At 33.7% G+C, this 15,965-nt stretch overlaps 5 protein-coding genes and 1 non-coding gene across 7 annotated transcripts; 3 read left to right on the top strand and 3 right to left on the bottom strand.

Moving 5' to 3' along the window:
• Nucleotides 1–715: 715 nt before the first annotated feature.
• Nucleotides 716–808, top strand: TRNAY-GUA (transfer RNA tyrosine (anticodon GUA)). Its single transcript has 2 exons — nt 716–752; nt 773–808. It is a non-coding gene; the product is annotated as a tRNA-Tyr (tRNA).
• A 59-nt stretch (nt 809–867) lies between these two features.
• LOC145608647 (actin-related protein 2/3 complex subunit 4) lies at nt 868–5,162 on the top strand. 2 transcript variants are annotated; one of them, XM_081664256.1, is made up of 9 exons: nt 868–994; nt 1,887–1,952; nt 2,058–2,110; nt 2,374–2,401; nt 3,020–3,094; nt 3,195–3,299; nt 3,459–3,548; nt 4,452–4,580; nt 4,671–5,157. In XM_081664256.1, the coding sequence occupies exons 1-8, from the start codon at nt 992–994 to the stop codon at nt 4,539–4,541; spliced, it is 510 nt and encodes a 169-aa protein (XP_081520382.1). In that variant the 5' UTR covers nt 868–991; the 3' UTR covers nt 4,542–4,580; nt 4,671–5,157. The 2 variants fall into 2 exon arrangements, with proteins under 2 accessions (XP_081520382.1, XP_081520381.1); XM_081664255.1 differs by lacking the exon at nt 868–994 and adding an exon at nt 1,252–1,447 and having other exon boundaries at nt 4,671–5,162.
• A 576-nt stretch (nt 5,163–5,738) lies between these two features.
• LOC145607937 (protein high chlorophyll fluorescent 107-like) lies at nt 5,739–9,995 on the top strand. The gene is made up of 8 exons (XM_081663529.1): nt 5,739–6,606; nt 7,332–7,475; nt 7,570–7,875; nt 8,041–8,100; nt 8,200–8,445; nt 8,537–8,647; nt 8,747–8,923; nt 9,512–9,995. The coding sequence occupies exons 1-8, from the start codon at nt 6,055–6,057 to the stop codon at nt 9,848–9,850; spliced, it is 1,935 nt and encodes a 644-aa protein (XP_081519655.1). The 5' UTR covers nt 5,739–6,054; the 3' UTR covers nt 9,851–9,995.
• Nucleotides 9,996–10,336: 341 nt separating this feature from the next.
• Nucleotides 10,337–11,662, bottom strand: LOC145607620 (inactive protein RESTRICTED TEV MOVEMENT 1-like). Its single transcript, XM_081663211.1, has 3 exons — nt 11,644–11,662; nt 11,164–11,393; nt 10,337–10,621 (listed from the first exon to the last, which is right to left on the bottom strand). Exons 1-3 carry the CDS (start codon nt 11,660–11,662, stop codon nt 10,337–10,339), a joined length of 534 nt encoding a protein of 177 aa, XP_081519337.1.
• Nucleotides 11,663–12,575: 913 nt separating this feature from the next.
• Nucleotides 12,576–14,067, bottom strand: LOC145609453 (inactive protein RESTRICTED TEV MOVEMENT 1-like). The gene is made up of 3 exons (XM_081664934.1): nt 13,937–14,067; nt 13,249–13,557; nt 12,576–12,993 (listed from the first exon to the last, which is right to left on the bottom strand). Exons 2-3 carry the CDS (start codon nt 13,534–13,536, stop codon nt 12,676–12,678), a joined length of 606 nt encoding a protein of 201 aa, XP_081521060.1. The 5' UTR covers nt 13,537–13,557; nt 13,937–14,067; the 3' UTR covers nt 12,576–12,675.
• A 426-nt stretch (nt 14,068–14,493) lies between these two features.
• On the bottom strand, nt 14,494–15,574 carry LOC145607618 (inactive protein RESTRICTED TEV MOVEMENT 1-like). Its single transcript, XM_081663210.1, has 3 exons — nt 15,565–15,574; nt 14,912–15,120; nt 14,494–14,805 (listed from the first exon to the last, which is right to left on the bottom strand). Exons 1-3 carry the CDS (start codon nt 15,572–15,574, stop codon nt 14,494–14,496), a joined length of 531 nt encoding a protein of 176 aa, XP_081519336.1.
• Between the last annotated feature and the right edge of the window lie 391 nt (nt 15,575–15,965).

Below are 15,965 nucleotides of genomic sequence, written 5' to 3'. Positions count from 1 at the left end.
TTGGAGTAAACTTTTGCTTTTGGTGGTCAAGCAATTGTTGCATTATATTTGTAAATCTCTCGAAGGTATGTTATGTAGAGCTGGCAAAAGTTGACCCGACATGACAATATGATACGATAAAAAAGGGTTTTAACTCCTTATGTTCAAATTGATCGATACAACCTTATCACTTAGTGGACTTGTTGAGATAACTCAAAATTGACATAATTTACGGATACATTTTAATTTTACAACTATATTTTGAGTAGGAAGTTAGGGGCTAGTCACACATGAATTGATATAACAACGTAGCAATTTGGTATAAGGAATTAATCATTGTTACAATTTTCTTTGCATTTTACTTAATCATGTTTGCTTGACTTGCATAGTTATTCAATTTTACAAACTACAAAGTAGTTTATTGTCAAGTGTTCAAACACAATTAAAAATCTAGTCAAATTAATACAGACACAAATTTGACATGACACGACATGATACAACACGACTTATTTATAAGTTCTATACAATAAATAAATGTCCAATTAAAACCAAACCTTAAAAGGGGTTTTTTTTAAAAAAAACAACAATTCCTACAGTTAGGGATTAATCAACCAATAACAGATTATCAATTTCGTTTAGAGTTTTTTATTTTTATTTTTTAAACATCGTATTTGTTGTCTGTCATTATATCTAATTATAATATCAATAACAATATTTGGAATAATAAACCAACAATCCGACCTTAGCTCAGTTGGCAGAGCGGAAGACTGTAGTGGGTTAATAGCCTTCAGGCATCTTTAGGTCGCTGGTTCGATTCCGGCAGGTCGGATTTTTTTTCGTGTTTTTTTTTTTAAATAAATTTTCTTACTTTCTTCTTAATCCTTCACACTTCACTATTTCACTGCCCACTTTCTAAGGAAACCCAAATCAATATACTTTACAAATTCAATTCTCTGATCCAATAATTTTGCTCTTCTGAGAAGAATTAAGCAAATCAAAATCCCAATTTTATATGGTATGTCTTCTCTAATTTCTCAATCCAGATTAAATTTTTGATCTTTTTATCTGGGTTCATCATTTCTTGTTAGTATTATCTCGCACAATCAAGAAATTTGATGTACTTTATCTACAATATCTCTCATTATTAGTTTTTACCAATTGTAATTATTATGGTTAATTATATGTATTTTATCTCTCAATTCTGTTGAATGGCATTTCCTATTATGTTTCAAATGTGATGGTTTAATTTCTTATTATAATATATATTGTGGTGCTGGATTGATGACGTATATATTATTGACAATTAATTTTTAAATATTATTGGAGAAAATGGAAGTCATGCTAGAAGAACATGTTTTGGATCTTAGTTCAACTACCCCAAGTCTTTGTTTTGAGAAAATTTATTGTTCTCAAAAAACAATTGCCTTTTTTGTGTGTAATTTCAAGAATGTCTTCTTCTGCAGAAAAAGTAAGCACGTCTAGATCTGGGTTGTTGATTCGAGATTGTTATGTGATTGTGTTGGAAGAATTGTAGGGTTGTACTGCTTTTATCAAAATATTTTGGGTATTTGGGGTTTATTTGGAGAGCAGCTGTCATAATTTTTTTTGTTCTTGTTTACCATTCTAGTTAGATTTATTCGAATTCCCGAAAGCCGGATGCATTGGGAGTGTGAGATTGATGTAAATTTGAGGATTTTGAGATACCTTGCATATGATGAAATTTACATATTGGTCAATTAGAACTTAAATTTGAGGATTTTGAGATACCTTGCATATGATGAAATTTACATATTGGTCAATTAGAACTTGATGTTTAGGGGTTGAGTTTGTTGATTTGTTAAGTTAAGTTGTTTACTGGCAGCCTGGCGCTACGATGGTGTTGTTAATTAGTCTTGTTGGATGTGCAGGCGAACACAATGCGGTTGTATTTGACTTGCATAAGGAACACTTTGGAGGCTGCTATGTGTCTACAGGTATTTCTGATTTTCTGCATTGGTTTTTAATGCTCTCTACTTTTGTTGCTGAAATATTTTCTGCCTTTTCGGAGGATTCACTGTGTTGTGGTGTGTTTGTTGCAGAATTTCCCATGTCAAGAAGTAGAAAGACATAATAAACCAGAAGTTGAAATGAAGTGAGTGACACTGACATAACATATTTTCCTTCTGTTGTTAGATTTTTGGGTTTATGGTGTTTTACACTTTTACTAGATCTTTTGCAAACTAAAATGATCATATGCAATGTCTGAAAATTTTTATCCTCATGTTCATGTCCTTCGTATATTTTACTTCTATAATCTTCATGATGTATGGCCTATCTATTTCAGATAATGGTTCATTACTTCGTTTAGTTAGAAAGCTGCACTTTGGTTCTTATATTTCTAATTTTTCTTTTCAGGACGAGCCCTGAGCTTCTACTAAATCCTGTAAGAAGATATCCTATATTCAGTAAGACTGCAGTTTCTTGAGTAATATCCTGAGCAACAATATTTATCTGCCTTAAAGTCCTATCCAATATTTATTGGCTATTGGAGTTTTGAGGCTTCTGACAGTTGAAAGCTGCGACCCAAGCTTAGGAAATTATTAGGGATGATCTGGAATATTTCTTCAGATCGTCAAACTAAAAAACTGGGGACTTGGGGAGCTAGCAATTTTATGAGGATGGCAATGTGAATCTCTCATGTCAAATGTGGCATATCATTTTCATTTATCTAGAGTTCTAGACGGTGTTAAAATCTTTATCATCTTTCATAATGTGATGAGCATGAGTACTAACAGCCTGAGAACTTGAGAATTCTAGCTGCTGAAGGACTGTTCTATAAGGAGAAAAAAAGAATAAAAAATTATGGGGAACCATTGACAAAAACTGCTAATTATTTATCCTACTCCGGGTCATATTAGTTATAGTTGCTTGTTGCTTAGCATTCGTGGTGCATGCAGCAATTATCTTTGCTTATATGTATGGAAGTTGCTAGTTTGTATGTTTTGTGTCACTCTTTCCACTCATTTTTTATATAATCATGTCTTTGTGGATGTTTTTGCAGGTAATGATTTGTAGAAATGAGGCTGAAAAGTGCTTGATAGAAACATCAATAAATTCCCTAAGAATCAGCCTTAAGGTAGCTATGTTTCTCAGTTTTATGGATTATTTAGTTAACTTAAGGTTGGTGTCATATAAGTAAATTCATTCTGTGCAATATTCTTTTTTATGTTTTACAGGTAAAACAGGCCGATGAACTTGAGAATATACTAGCCAAAAAGTTCCTTAGATTTTTGTCGATGAGGGCTGAAGCTTTTCAGGTTCTAAGGAGAAAACCCGTACAGGTATCATATTAATGTTCAACTTCTGTAAATTTTGAGGAAACAAACGATCTGGTAATCGCTTGCTTATTCATGTGCATGCTGATGTGAACTGTGAATGATCTTTCTTTTTCCACCAGACTACATAATGACATTGTACAACCACTTGATTCACTTTTGCAGGGATATGACATTAGCTTTCTCATCACCAATTTTCATTGTGAGGAGATGCAAAAACAGAGACTTATAGATTTTATTGTGCAGTTTATGGAGGTAAGACTTTTGCTGTTAATTCCCATTTGATATTAAGGTTATATGTTTCTTGTGTGTAGTGTATTAGTTTAATAACCAATTTCATGTTACTAAAAGCCCTGTATTTAGCAATCTTTCTATAAATTAATAGTTGGCTTCCTTAAAATAAATTACATTCTTGTCAAATGTACTTCAACTTTAAAGACATAAACGCTCAACTCTTTACCAAAATTATGTGTCAGGCCACATTTGCTAAAAGAATTTATGCCTTTGTATACCATTTTACACTTTCAAACAGCTACAAGGCTAACAATTGTGTCTCACATCTTGATAGCAAATCAAATCACAATTAGCTATCCAGACTTACAAACAGCTTAAGCCTTTAGCTAACCTTTCTTGGTCAAACAAGATCTATATGTGATGCCAGAGCTGGATTATCAACCGTTGCAAGAGGCCAATATTTGGAGCATAGGAACAAAGATATGTCTATATCCATGTCAGGGTGTTGAGTTATTGATCTTAGTCACCTTACCTCATTGCGCTATCCCAACTTGCTTCTTCTGTTGGATTAATAGCCAAGCCCTGTATATCTAAATTAAAGTTGAGCAACTCGTTATATATTTAAAGCTTGACTGAGGTCTTAGGTTTGATATTCCCCCCATCAGTAACCAATTTTTTTTTGGTGAGGCACCATCATTCCTCAATCCTGTCAGGGGCAGGATAGACACCTCATAGGCCGTGGAAGAAGTTATATTAAACTTCTTTTGGAATTACACTCATGTAGTGAGGCTAGTTCTTTCAGTATTGAAGTGTGGTTGGCTTCGGATTCTGACAAGAGACATCGTGATTTGTTACCAAAAAATTTACATAATAAAAAAGCTACTTAATTGCTTACCAAATTTTGTCTTTCAATTAAAATTGCAGGACATTGATAAAGAGATCAATGAGTTGAAATTGTCAGTAAACACTCGAGGGAGGCTTGTGGCTACCGAATTTCTCAAGCAATTTGTATGAAGGAATCAGTATCAAAGGTTGAGAGTTTACGAGACAATGGTAATAAGCACTCAAAAGTGCTATTTCTAAATTATTAAATGGTTTGTCTTCATTCTTTACCATGTTAAATAAAATCCTCTCATCTTGCAGGTGATACAGCTACCTCAGCTGGCAAAGGAGCTGACTAGTACTGAGCTAATGGACGTTTCGTTTTCACCAAACAATTGAAAAGAAGCAGGAAACTCGGATAAAATCAAAAGGAATTTTCGTTACCTTCATGGGGTCAATTGTGGTATCTTGCGTTATGTGATTTTACTGAATTTTAACTATTAGTTGTAAATTTGTATGTTCGTTTGTTGCTTTACAATTCTAAGTAGCTGCAGTCTGCATTACAAAATATGGTACAAATGATGAGAAGTTGCTGAATTCCTGACATCAGTTTTCACAGTTCTACCTAAAGTTTCGTTTTGTTACCTTCATGTTTCGTTTCTACAACTTCATAGTTTTTTATTATTTCTCTTGCTCTGAGTCCTCTGACTGAGTAAATAAATACGAGGTACTTCATCCTTTGGAATGAACAGTGTTACAAATAGAGGTAGGCATAGGCCGGACTGACACAAAAAAGAGCTAACTTGGTAAGAGTCCATAACAAGTCTGACACCAACTCGACTTAAGATTGACGCCATGTCCTGTGTATGAACATCATTTTTGAATTTTGGCGTGAACTCAACATGATCATGACGGGTTTGCTTGCGCATTAGCGTGTTTATATTTGACTAACTTAGTAAAAATGAGAACTTTCTTTAAAGAGGTCTGTTACCACGGTGTGACCAGACGACCACATGTTGCCAAGTACTCCGTAGTACATTGGACAAGTTTGGCACCCGATTTATTTTTGGCTCGTTCCATGTAGCCCGCTTAAGACACGCTAGCATAGCACGACATGTAAACCTGCACGGCCCAGTCCAGAAACTGGTGTTTGTTTGTAACCACTGTCTGAAAAAAAAAAAAATCTAATATAATACTGCCACTTTTGGCTGGCTCTCATGGTGGGGAGTCTGAAGACGAAGTGAGCAATGGGCTAGAAGATTGAAGGTTGATATCTAACCAACAAGCTTCTGCCACGTATATGAAAAATCTTAACATTCATAAAATCTGATTTCTTTACTGGAGTTTACTCCTACTTGTCCGCCTTTACCATTTTATCTCCTCCTCTCATTAGAAGAAGATTATACCACTCCATCCCACTCTTTTACTAGCCTTCCTCCGAATACAATTCTTACTCGATTTAAATGTCACGTTACTAGGAAAATTTGCGGCTTGAAATTTTAATTTTAACCTTTTTCATTCTAAGGGAGCGATACTATTACTCCATCACCTCGACCTCCTAAAAATTGTAATTGTAAGTAGGGATAATTGAGGTGTATGCAAAGCCACGTAAGAAGCTCCCGCCTAAAGTAACTTCTAAGAACACACTCACACCACATACAGTTTCAATCCGTTAAAAAAAAAAAAAAAACAGAGGAGAGAGAAAATGCAACTCTTCTCTTCATCATCATCTTCAACCTCAACTTCAACCACAATTTTCTTGAATTCCTCAAAACAATCCTCCAAAACTAGATTATTTCCAATCAAGTCCCTACAATCTCCTCCTTCGAACCTCACTGTACCTTCCTACACCTCCTCTTCTTCATCCTCTTCCAACAATGAAGTCTCCCCTGTTTTACAGGAGCCCAAACTTGATGAGATTTCTTCGAGGAGAGAGAATCTGGAGCAACTCCTTGTTCGCCGTCCGATGATTCAATCGGACGGCGGAGATGAGGAGAGAGAAAATGAGGTCGGAGGTGGTGGAAGTAGCAGTGATGATGAAGATGAAGACGAGGAGGAGAAGTCGGCGTTGGATCGGAGTTTGGAGAAGTTTGCGAAGAAGTTGCCGATATTTGAACCAGGTAGAGGTGAAGAAGGGGATAAAAATGGTGAAGTTATTGAGAAGCCATTGAAGATTAATTTGGATTTGGCTTTGTATAAAGCTAAGATTTTAACTAGGAATTTTCAGTTTGATGATGCTGAAAATATACTACAACAGGTATTATTTTATAATTTAAATATGCTGTATTATACTTCCTCCGTTTCTTTATTACTTGCGTTACGGTTTATAAATAAGATTATGCATATGTTTTTAGAAAATGTTGGTTGATGAAATGATATTTTAATAGTTTAATGAACCAATGAGCATCAGAAGTTTAGATGGTTTAATATTAAATGGGAAAAGTTAGTTTAGTGGTTAAATAGAGGAAATTTATAAATTAATTGAAGCTTGATTAACAGTGATTTCTCTTATTGAGATTTTTTTTTGTCATTTGTATCAATTAGTGGTCGTTTGGTTGACATATACAAAGTACGGAGTATATTGGATTGTAGAGTGGAAAGCATAAAGTTGCTTGGTTGACAAATCGGAAATAGGCTCTAGTCTCCACAACTTGAGGAAATTGTTTCCGGAGTGCCTTACTTCGAGTTTTTCATAATTCTGTCTATTACCTCGCTAAGAATAGTGTCTTTCGGTGTTGAACAGTTTCAGAAAATCGTTGCCCTGCTAATGTTAATGGACAAATTGTCCCTTGATTAATAACAAGGCACTGACATTTTCAATATTAAAGAACTTCCCAAAGTAAGTTCTTATGAAAAACAAGGTATTTCAGAACTTTTAGGGAATACTACAATCTATATATACAACATTCTAGAACAGATATGTTATGTTGGGATAGAATGTTAGACTTCAGTAGTAATGACTTGATTTGGTTATGTTTGAAGTGTATATACTATTGGCCTGAAGACGGGAGGCCGTATGTGGCATTGGGGAAGGTACTAAGGAAGCAATCAAGAATAACTGAAGCAAGAGCTGTTTATGAAAAAGGCTCTCAGGCTACTCAGGGTGAAAACCCTTATATCTGGCAGGTTTGTTCTGATCTACTATCCCGATTACTAGCAGTTTTATTCAGTGATGAATTGCTATGAATCTATCCAACATTTTTCCTTTAATATACTGCAGTGTTGGGCTGTGCTAGAAAGTGACATGGGAAATACAAGGAAAGCAAGAGAACTATTTGATGCAGCCACAGTTGCTGATAAGAAGCACATTGCAGCGTGGCATGGGTGGGCAGTTTTGGAGCTAAAACAAGGTAATATTAAGAAGGCTAGGAATCTTCTTGGCAAAGGTATTAAATACTGTGGTGGAAATGAGTATGTATACCAGACTCTCGCGTTGCTTGAAGCTAAGGCTAATCGCTATGAGCAGGCCAGCTACTTGTTTAGACAAGCAACAAGGTGTAACCCCAAAAGTTGTGCTAGTTGGCTTGTAAGTGTTTCTTTTTTCCTGTTTGTTTGATTTTTGTTTAATTACCTGCCATTCAACTCGTATCCATTTCTGCATTAAAGCAATGAATATTAATAATGTTTAACTCTGTTCATAGAGGTTATAATGCTGAAACTTCCTAAGCAACTCTTGTCTTTCCAAAATCAGGCCTGGGCACAATTAGAGATGCAGCAGGAAAACAATCAAGCTGCATGTTATTTGTTTGAGGTAATTGATCATAACAATATGGAATACTATGCATCATGATGAATTATACAAAATCTATGGATTACTCCATTAATTTCCAACCCCAATTTCGGTTTACAGAAAGCTGTTCAGGCTAGCCCAAAAAACAGGTTTGCCTGGCATGTATGGGGGCTATTTGAGGCTAATCTTGGAAACATTGACAAAGCAAGAAAAATTCTAAAAATAGGTCATCTTGTAAACCCGAGGGATCCAGTACTTCTTCAGTCTCTTGCTTTGCTGGAGTACAGGCACTCCACTGCAAATGTTTCCAGGATCTTGTTCAAGAGGGCATCCGAGTTGGATCCAAGGCACCAACCCGTATGGATTGTAAGAGGAGCCTCACCTACCTTTTTCATGTTTTTTTGTTGTTACTTGTAGTTTGCCCACAAAGTGACTAATGATGTATGTTCCTATTCAGGCCTGGGGTTGGATGGAATGGAAGGAAGGTAATATATCCACTGCTAGAGAGCTGTACCAGAAAGCTCTATCCATCAACTCGACGACAGAAAGTGCTGCTCGTTGCCTTCAGGTAACAATCAAATTTGATATGCTACTTCAGAAAACCATGCTTTCTGTATAACTTGTAACAAAGGCTGATAAAATTAGAACTGGTGTATATATGTTTCAGGCGTGGGGTGTTCTGGAGCAAAAAGTTGGAAACCTGTCTGCAGCTAGGAGATTATTCAGATCGTCTCTCAACATAAATTCACAAAGCTATGTGACATGGATGACTTGGGCTTCTTTGGAGGAGGACCAAGGGAACTCTGTGCGTGCTGAGGAAATCCGTAACCTCTACTTCCAGCAGGTCAGTAACTGGCAGTCTAGCTTAGGGTTTGATGCTCATATACATGATGCGGATGATTCTGGTTCTAATCAAGCTTAGCTTAGCCAAATAGGATCCCTATATCAATATTATACATGATCTAATATATACAGTAGAATACTAGCTTAGTGTCCTGTTTTTTTCATACTCAGTCCTAAAACAAATCAACATATTGCATCATAGAACGTTTGAAGTTGATTGACCCGTTGCTAGCAAGGTATCTACTAATGTTTCTCTAACATTAGGCTCACCATTCAATCACTTACTTCATTCTGTCTATTTAATAACCTTAATCTCGAAGTAAATAAAACATAGATGGAATTGATGAAATGTTTTTTTTTATTATTGCCATAGGGAGTACTATATATTTACATATTCTCCAAGCACAATTAGATGTTTTTACATAGCTTACTACTTCTTAGATTACATAAGTATTTTTTTTCCAATGAAAACAATCTAACTTAATAAAACCTGGAGGCTGGAGATACTGTTTTAGAAACTTAAGGCGTAGTTTATGCTCAGGTCCTGCTGTACATGGTTTCTGATTTCAATAATACCTATCTTTGACAGCGCACAGAGGTAGTAGATGATGCCTCCTGGGTGAACGGGTTTCTAGACATCATTGATCCAGCACTCGATAGCATAAAGAGACTCTTGAATTTAGAGCAGGATCCATTTGGAAAGACCCCAGATTCATCAGAAGTCAAGGACAACGATGAAGGATCATCGCCCTCATCAGAGGTAAAAGATGCTAGGTATAAGAGTGGTTTTGACTTGGATTCATTCATCAAAGAAAAATTTTCCCTTGATCCAAACAAACTCGATGACCAAATGGAAACATCATTGTTGTCCATAGCAAAAAGTAAGGAACAAAGAACTGCATTCAGACCAAGGCAAAGATACAAATAGTTGTTGCCTTAGAATAATTTGAAGTCCATAATCTTGTTTTGTATAGTATGACAAGAAAAATTCATTTGATGAGCTGTGCATACATTGTAAGGAAACAGAAAATTTTATTCATGTTATTGGAAAACATAGTCGCATTTTAACATAATTCCATTTTATTGATTTGTGCCAAGAATATTTTTCACTTCCCTCACCAAATGTAGTCAAGCATAAGGATCAAAGACATTAGTTCTGAAATCGTGCCCTTCACCCTGTTTTTTCAATACTAAAAATGTTATGATGTCTAACGCCAACCATTCATGAAAATATTCAAGAAACATTAAAGAATAGTAAATCAGACTAATACTTAAAACTGCTAATGATAATTATAACATTAAAAATGTTCATGACAAAAGCAAAGTTCATAAATAATTCGCGGCTGAAAACAATAACATCAGCAAAAGTTGTGAACAGATGAAATCAGACCAAACGAAAGAGAAACCATCCAAATTATGTGGGCTTCACATATATTCCAATAGACGTGAGTCTAGTAGTTAAACCATCAGGATTACCAAAAGCGCCATGAAATCCACCAAATTGATTCCTAGGTCCAAACTGAAAATAGAATTCAGACTCATCTGAACAATTATTTGAGCTTCCAAAACGTCCATACTTATTCTTGTTGGTTTCAATTGTCAACGATGAGATCCACTCTTCTTTCTTGATCAAAATGGAATATTGATAAAAACTACCTTTAAGCCCTGTGATATACTCGCTTGGCCCATCAAGTGTTACCTGTTTTAATAAAATATTGTCAACGTAAATAATGTTTTAATGTAAATTTTTTGACATGCATAATAATAAATTAAGTATATGTAGACATGTAGCCCTAAGGGCTATATATATATAAGCATTAAATATAATCTTGGGAATTGTATAAAATTAGTATTTCATGACAAAAACACGCGTGAATCAGTATAATTGATGTTTATATTTTCATGGCTTCTTAACTTTTTAAGATTTTCAAGTGTAAGTTTAATGCTTATATGTAGCCCTAAAGGCTATGTATAGCATTTTTTCTAAATTTAAAGGGATTTAACAAGATCACACATGAATAAAAGTAGTGCATTTTTTTTTTTTTTTTGAAAACTAATAAAAGTAGTGCATAAAAATCATAAAATTAGTCAAATTACAAAAAAAATTTGGGGTAGGGCAAATCTTCAAATTAAAAAAAAAAAAAAAAAAAAGTAAACTTGAAAAACCGAAACATAAACAAAAAACAAAAAAAATAGAAATAGCATCGTTCGAAAAGGTAAGAGTTGAAATTAGGGAAAAACCGTAGTAAAGATGGGTGCAGGTGAACCAGGTTTGCCATGAAGAGGAGAATTTCCACGAATTCCACCATCTTCATATCGAAATTGCAAGGATGTTATATAACCAAGAGGAAAATAACCATTCGTAAAAGAATGTGAAATAAAAATGTGAGTAATCTTCCTTGTCTCATCCCATGCTGTAAAAGAATCAGACACTATACCAGCTGGACCCGCTTTTATAAGGGTTGACAAATCTGAAACAAAAAATAAAATAAAATATAAATAAATAAATAAATAATCATGCGAGTTTAAATTTAAGATCGAGCAGAAATGTTGTAATAGAAATTGTCATTATAACAAATAAATAGGTTTTCAAGAGATATAATGAGGTGACCTTTACAGTCTCATGGCACAAAATATCGATTTACAAGTTTTCAAGAGAAACACATCAATAATAAAAGAATAAATGATGCAATATGATGATGAAAGACTGTAAAAACTTACTTCCACGTTCTTGAGACATACTTAAACTTAATATACGATCACTAATTAATTTACAAGCTTTAGTTGGATAGAGTAAGAAACTAAGAATGAATAAATGAAGTAACTTATTTATAGTGGTACCTGGTACGTACCTTAGAAACAATAGAAACCCTAATCTAACAAAACGTCAACGGAATAGTATTGGCAAACGAAGAGACTAATCACATTGAATTGTTTTTCCAATTCCAACATATTATGGGAACTTAACCGTCAATAATTACAGTATTTAGATTCTTTGAATCCCAAATCCCCAAGTATATTTTGTTTTTTGATGCAAACGTGGGTAAAACCCGAGCAAATCCCCAAGTATATCAGCCTCGTTGTTTTAACTCCGTAGTTTAGATTGAATTCATAGTACTCCTTGTGTCAAATAAAAAAAAAAATCATAGTACTCCTATTTAATTTTAAGGTTTTTTTTACCAATTTAAATTAAAAAAATTTTTATATACACCCAATTTACGCTAATATTATTGTATATCGAGAAATATAAGGATAACTTTTACCTAATTTTAGGTAACTTTTTACTTTTTTTTGGTAACTTTAAACATAATACGATTTATATATATATAGACAACAAGAAAAGTTTTATAATGGTAATTAAATTCAATCACTAATAATTGAATTATAGTCATTTTAAATGTGAGTCTTTACTAATAAATTGTAGATGATTTTTATTTGTATTTGGTTACTTTTATGCATATTGGGGTAACTTTTATTCATTTTAAGGGTAACTTTTATTCATTTCAAGCCTATCCTTATATATAATGGATATACAATAATTATTGTACACCCGATTTTTTTAAATGTTAAATATTTAAGGTTTATTGTTTTTGAAATATTTGCGTGTTTAAGTAAAGTTCCAAATGCAAATTTAAATAATTTACGAGAGAATCTTAATCAAAGAGTACAAATTTCATTATTGTAGATAGGTTCCTTGAGTGCATCTACACACTCTTTATACTTACATCATATGAAATACATGCGTATATATAATCAGTCAATACTTTCTATAAGAAGATGAGCTCTTTTAACAAAGGCAACCGTATTTTGGATAGGCTTCAAATAAACTCCAATGGATGTAACAATTTCAGAGGAAGAGCTGCCATGAAATCCACCAAATTGATCGCCCGACCGTCCCAAGCTATAGCTGAATTTTTCGACGTTTTTAAATTCACTTCCAAACGGGGCGTATGTGGCTTTATTGGTTTCGATTGTCAATGACATCAATCCACGCCCTCTGTGGTCTCTATAACCATGATACCCACTCACTCTTGTGATGTATTCACTATCTCCGCCTTCCATGAACGTCACCTGTACGTCATTATTATTCACAACAATTAGACACCTATACTAGTAACTACTCGTAGTAACTAACAAATACTCCCTAGCTAGGATCTTAATTGTTTGATGTGTCTCGATCAACACAATATGTAACCTAAAGAGATCAATATAATTGGATCAAAGTAAATCATACGCTTCATTATTATCTCTCTATTTATTTAATGTGAGACTACTCATATGCAGAATTAATTGAACATCCAATAGTAAGAATGAGAAAAGAGAGACCGTATCAAAGTTGTGACCATTGAGGTCTTGGGAGCCAAATATAGGAGAAAGAATCAATTGGCCATCTTCAATGTATTGGAATGAAAGGGATTTGATATAATTATTGTCATATGATATGAACATTTGAGCAATTTTTGTTCTTCCCTTTTCATCCCAATCAACTACTATAATCTTGCCATCATCACTGCTTCTTGGATAAAATCGGCTATTTGGACTTGGAAATGGACCCACTTTTAGCATTAACGTTGTCGCATTTTCTTCTTTTTGATGAGTAGCTTCCTTTGTCATGGGGGATTAAATTAGATCTACCTAGACAAGTAGAATAATTGTTACAACAAAATGTACATATAGCCGATAAAATTATGTTTCATACTCACTTCGTCTCTTAATTAAAGTCCCATTATATGATTAATAAATGTTAGAAATATAACTCTAATAAAGAGACGGAGAGAGTACTTAAAAAAAACTCTTGTTATTACCTACCAATAACCAGTTCTTAGCCTATTGATTTATGATGAGGGCATGTGTGTGATATGTTAAAATTAAAGTTCGATCAAACCTTGTACCCTACAAGCAATTCATATCGCCCTTGTGGTTCATTTAAAAAACATTTTTTTAAAAAAAATTTAAAACCTACCTTGATTGCTCATAAAATATGTATTATTTTATATGGAAGAGTTCAACATACCTTAGTTTGGAACGATGATTGCACCTTTGTAAAAGTCTAGGAGGTTGTTAAATAAAATAACTTGGGTTTCATATAACATTCATCCAAATGTTTAATCTTAATTTGTGTATGGTCTAATTAAGGTAGCCTTGAGTTGCAAGGAAAAGTTACTACGTACGTACCATAATAAAGCTATAAAAAACTGAAAGTTCCAAAAGTAAGGTATTTGATCAAGCCAGCCAAAGTTCTTTCCCTTGTCGCACGACAAGAATTCGAGAATTATCGAAAACTATTGCTTAGTACCAAAGTAAATGCATTTCATCATCCTTCTCTTATTGTTGTTTCTACGTGAAATCTTTTTGTAATCTAAGTTAAACAAAGTTGAACAATAAAAATAGACGAATTGAGTAATTAATCATTAACAAACTAATTATGCTAATTAGCATGTGAACTGAACAAAATAATCTTTCAATTAATGTTACAATAATTCTTGATAATTTATGGAGTAATAAGATACACTAGTCTTTGTCCTTTAACACGAACAAGTGATACACAAGTAGAAGTAAGGTGGAAAACGATCATAATTTCCGAGGCATTGGGGGTGCACTAGGGCTGAAGTTGTGGACGACGGGGCACAAGCTGAGGCCAGAGCCAGGCTTTACATAAACTCCTATCGATGTTATGCGTCCATTTGTAGAGTACGTGCCATGAAATCCACCAAATCGGTTGCTAGGACCGAACTCAAAGTTAAACTTAGTGTTAAGTTCTTCTTTACTTCCAAAAGGTCCATACTTTTTTCGATTGGTTTTAATTGTCAATGATTTGATCTCGGAAGCAGAGTAGTAACCACTCAATCCCGTAATGTATTCGAATTTATGGTCGAAAATTACCTGTCCATGCCAAATCACACTCGTTAGAAACTATAAACATGGTATTATTAGTGTATAATGAATATAAACATTAAAAACGTTCCTACGTCTCTTAAAGTTTACCTACCGTTGAAAATTTTGATCCGGTGTGACGCCCAAACTCCTTAGACAGCACCAAATTTGCACAATTATCTTCATACTGAAATTGCAGGCAATTTATATGCGAGTCTTCATATGAAATAAATATTCCAGTAACCTTGTAACGCCCTTTATCATCCCAAGTTTTATTTGATCGTTTACCAATTGGGCCCACCTTTACTAGTCCCTTCTTCGTACCTAATATTACAGTCAAATGAGCCAATGTCAGATACTACTTAATTAATCATCGTAAATAATACCATTGAGTGTAGCACTCGAATATACATAAAAAATAAAAAATAATAATTAGATTTTATATTTTCTAATTTCAAGATTATTCTTCAACATTAATAGTTATTATGACCCTTCATTTTCTAATTTCACAACAAATATACTCCGTATTTTCTGATTCCAAGATTCTTCAACGTGAATATATGACCCTTTATCTTCATTTTCTAAAAACAAAAGTTGTGAATGGCATAAATTCAATTATAATTTAATTTGTTTATGAAGTATAAGGATTTACAATTAAAAACGAAAAAAATATACAGTATCTATTTTCCTAATAAATTAAGCCTAGGGCATGCAATAAAATAAGATCAGACCATGAACAAATAGATCGATCAACTATAATGTACTAACCTGCATTCATCTTCGAATTCAAGAAAGACAACAATTGCCTGGGAATTAGAGATACGAGTAGAGGTTTTCTATACTAATATCGATCTTAAAACTTAGTTACAGTAGTCTTTAATTTTTAGCTTAATGCTTTATACTATACTTAAGTTTTTAATGGTTAATGGTTTATTTGAATTCATATTTATAAACCCAAACCTAGTTTATCAATTCTATTTCAATTAGAATTATGAAACAATATTAAGCTTCGGATACAAGTTAAGAGTAACCGACTCCACTAAATATCTGAAGTATCCTAGCTCTATGATACATCTAGTAAGTATTAAATTAATACGAGTATTTCCTAAAATACATCTAGTCAATAATAAATTAATATTTCCTAAACTAACCTTGTCAATTAGGATCAA

Source organism: Chenopodium album, chromosome 23 (genome assembly GCF_948465745.1).
Source record: "Chenopodium album chromosome 23, dcCheAlbu1.1, whole genome shotgun sequence".
Classification (NCBI taxonomy): domain Eukaryota; kingdom Viridiplantae; phylum Streptophyta; class Magnoliopsida; order Caryophyllales; family Amaranthaceae; genus Chenopodium; species Chenopodium album.
This window is presented reverse-complemented; position numbering and strand designations above follow the sequence as displayed.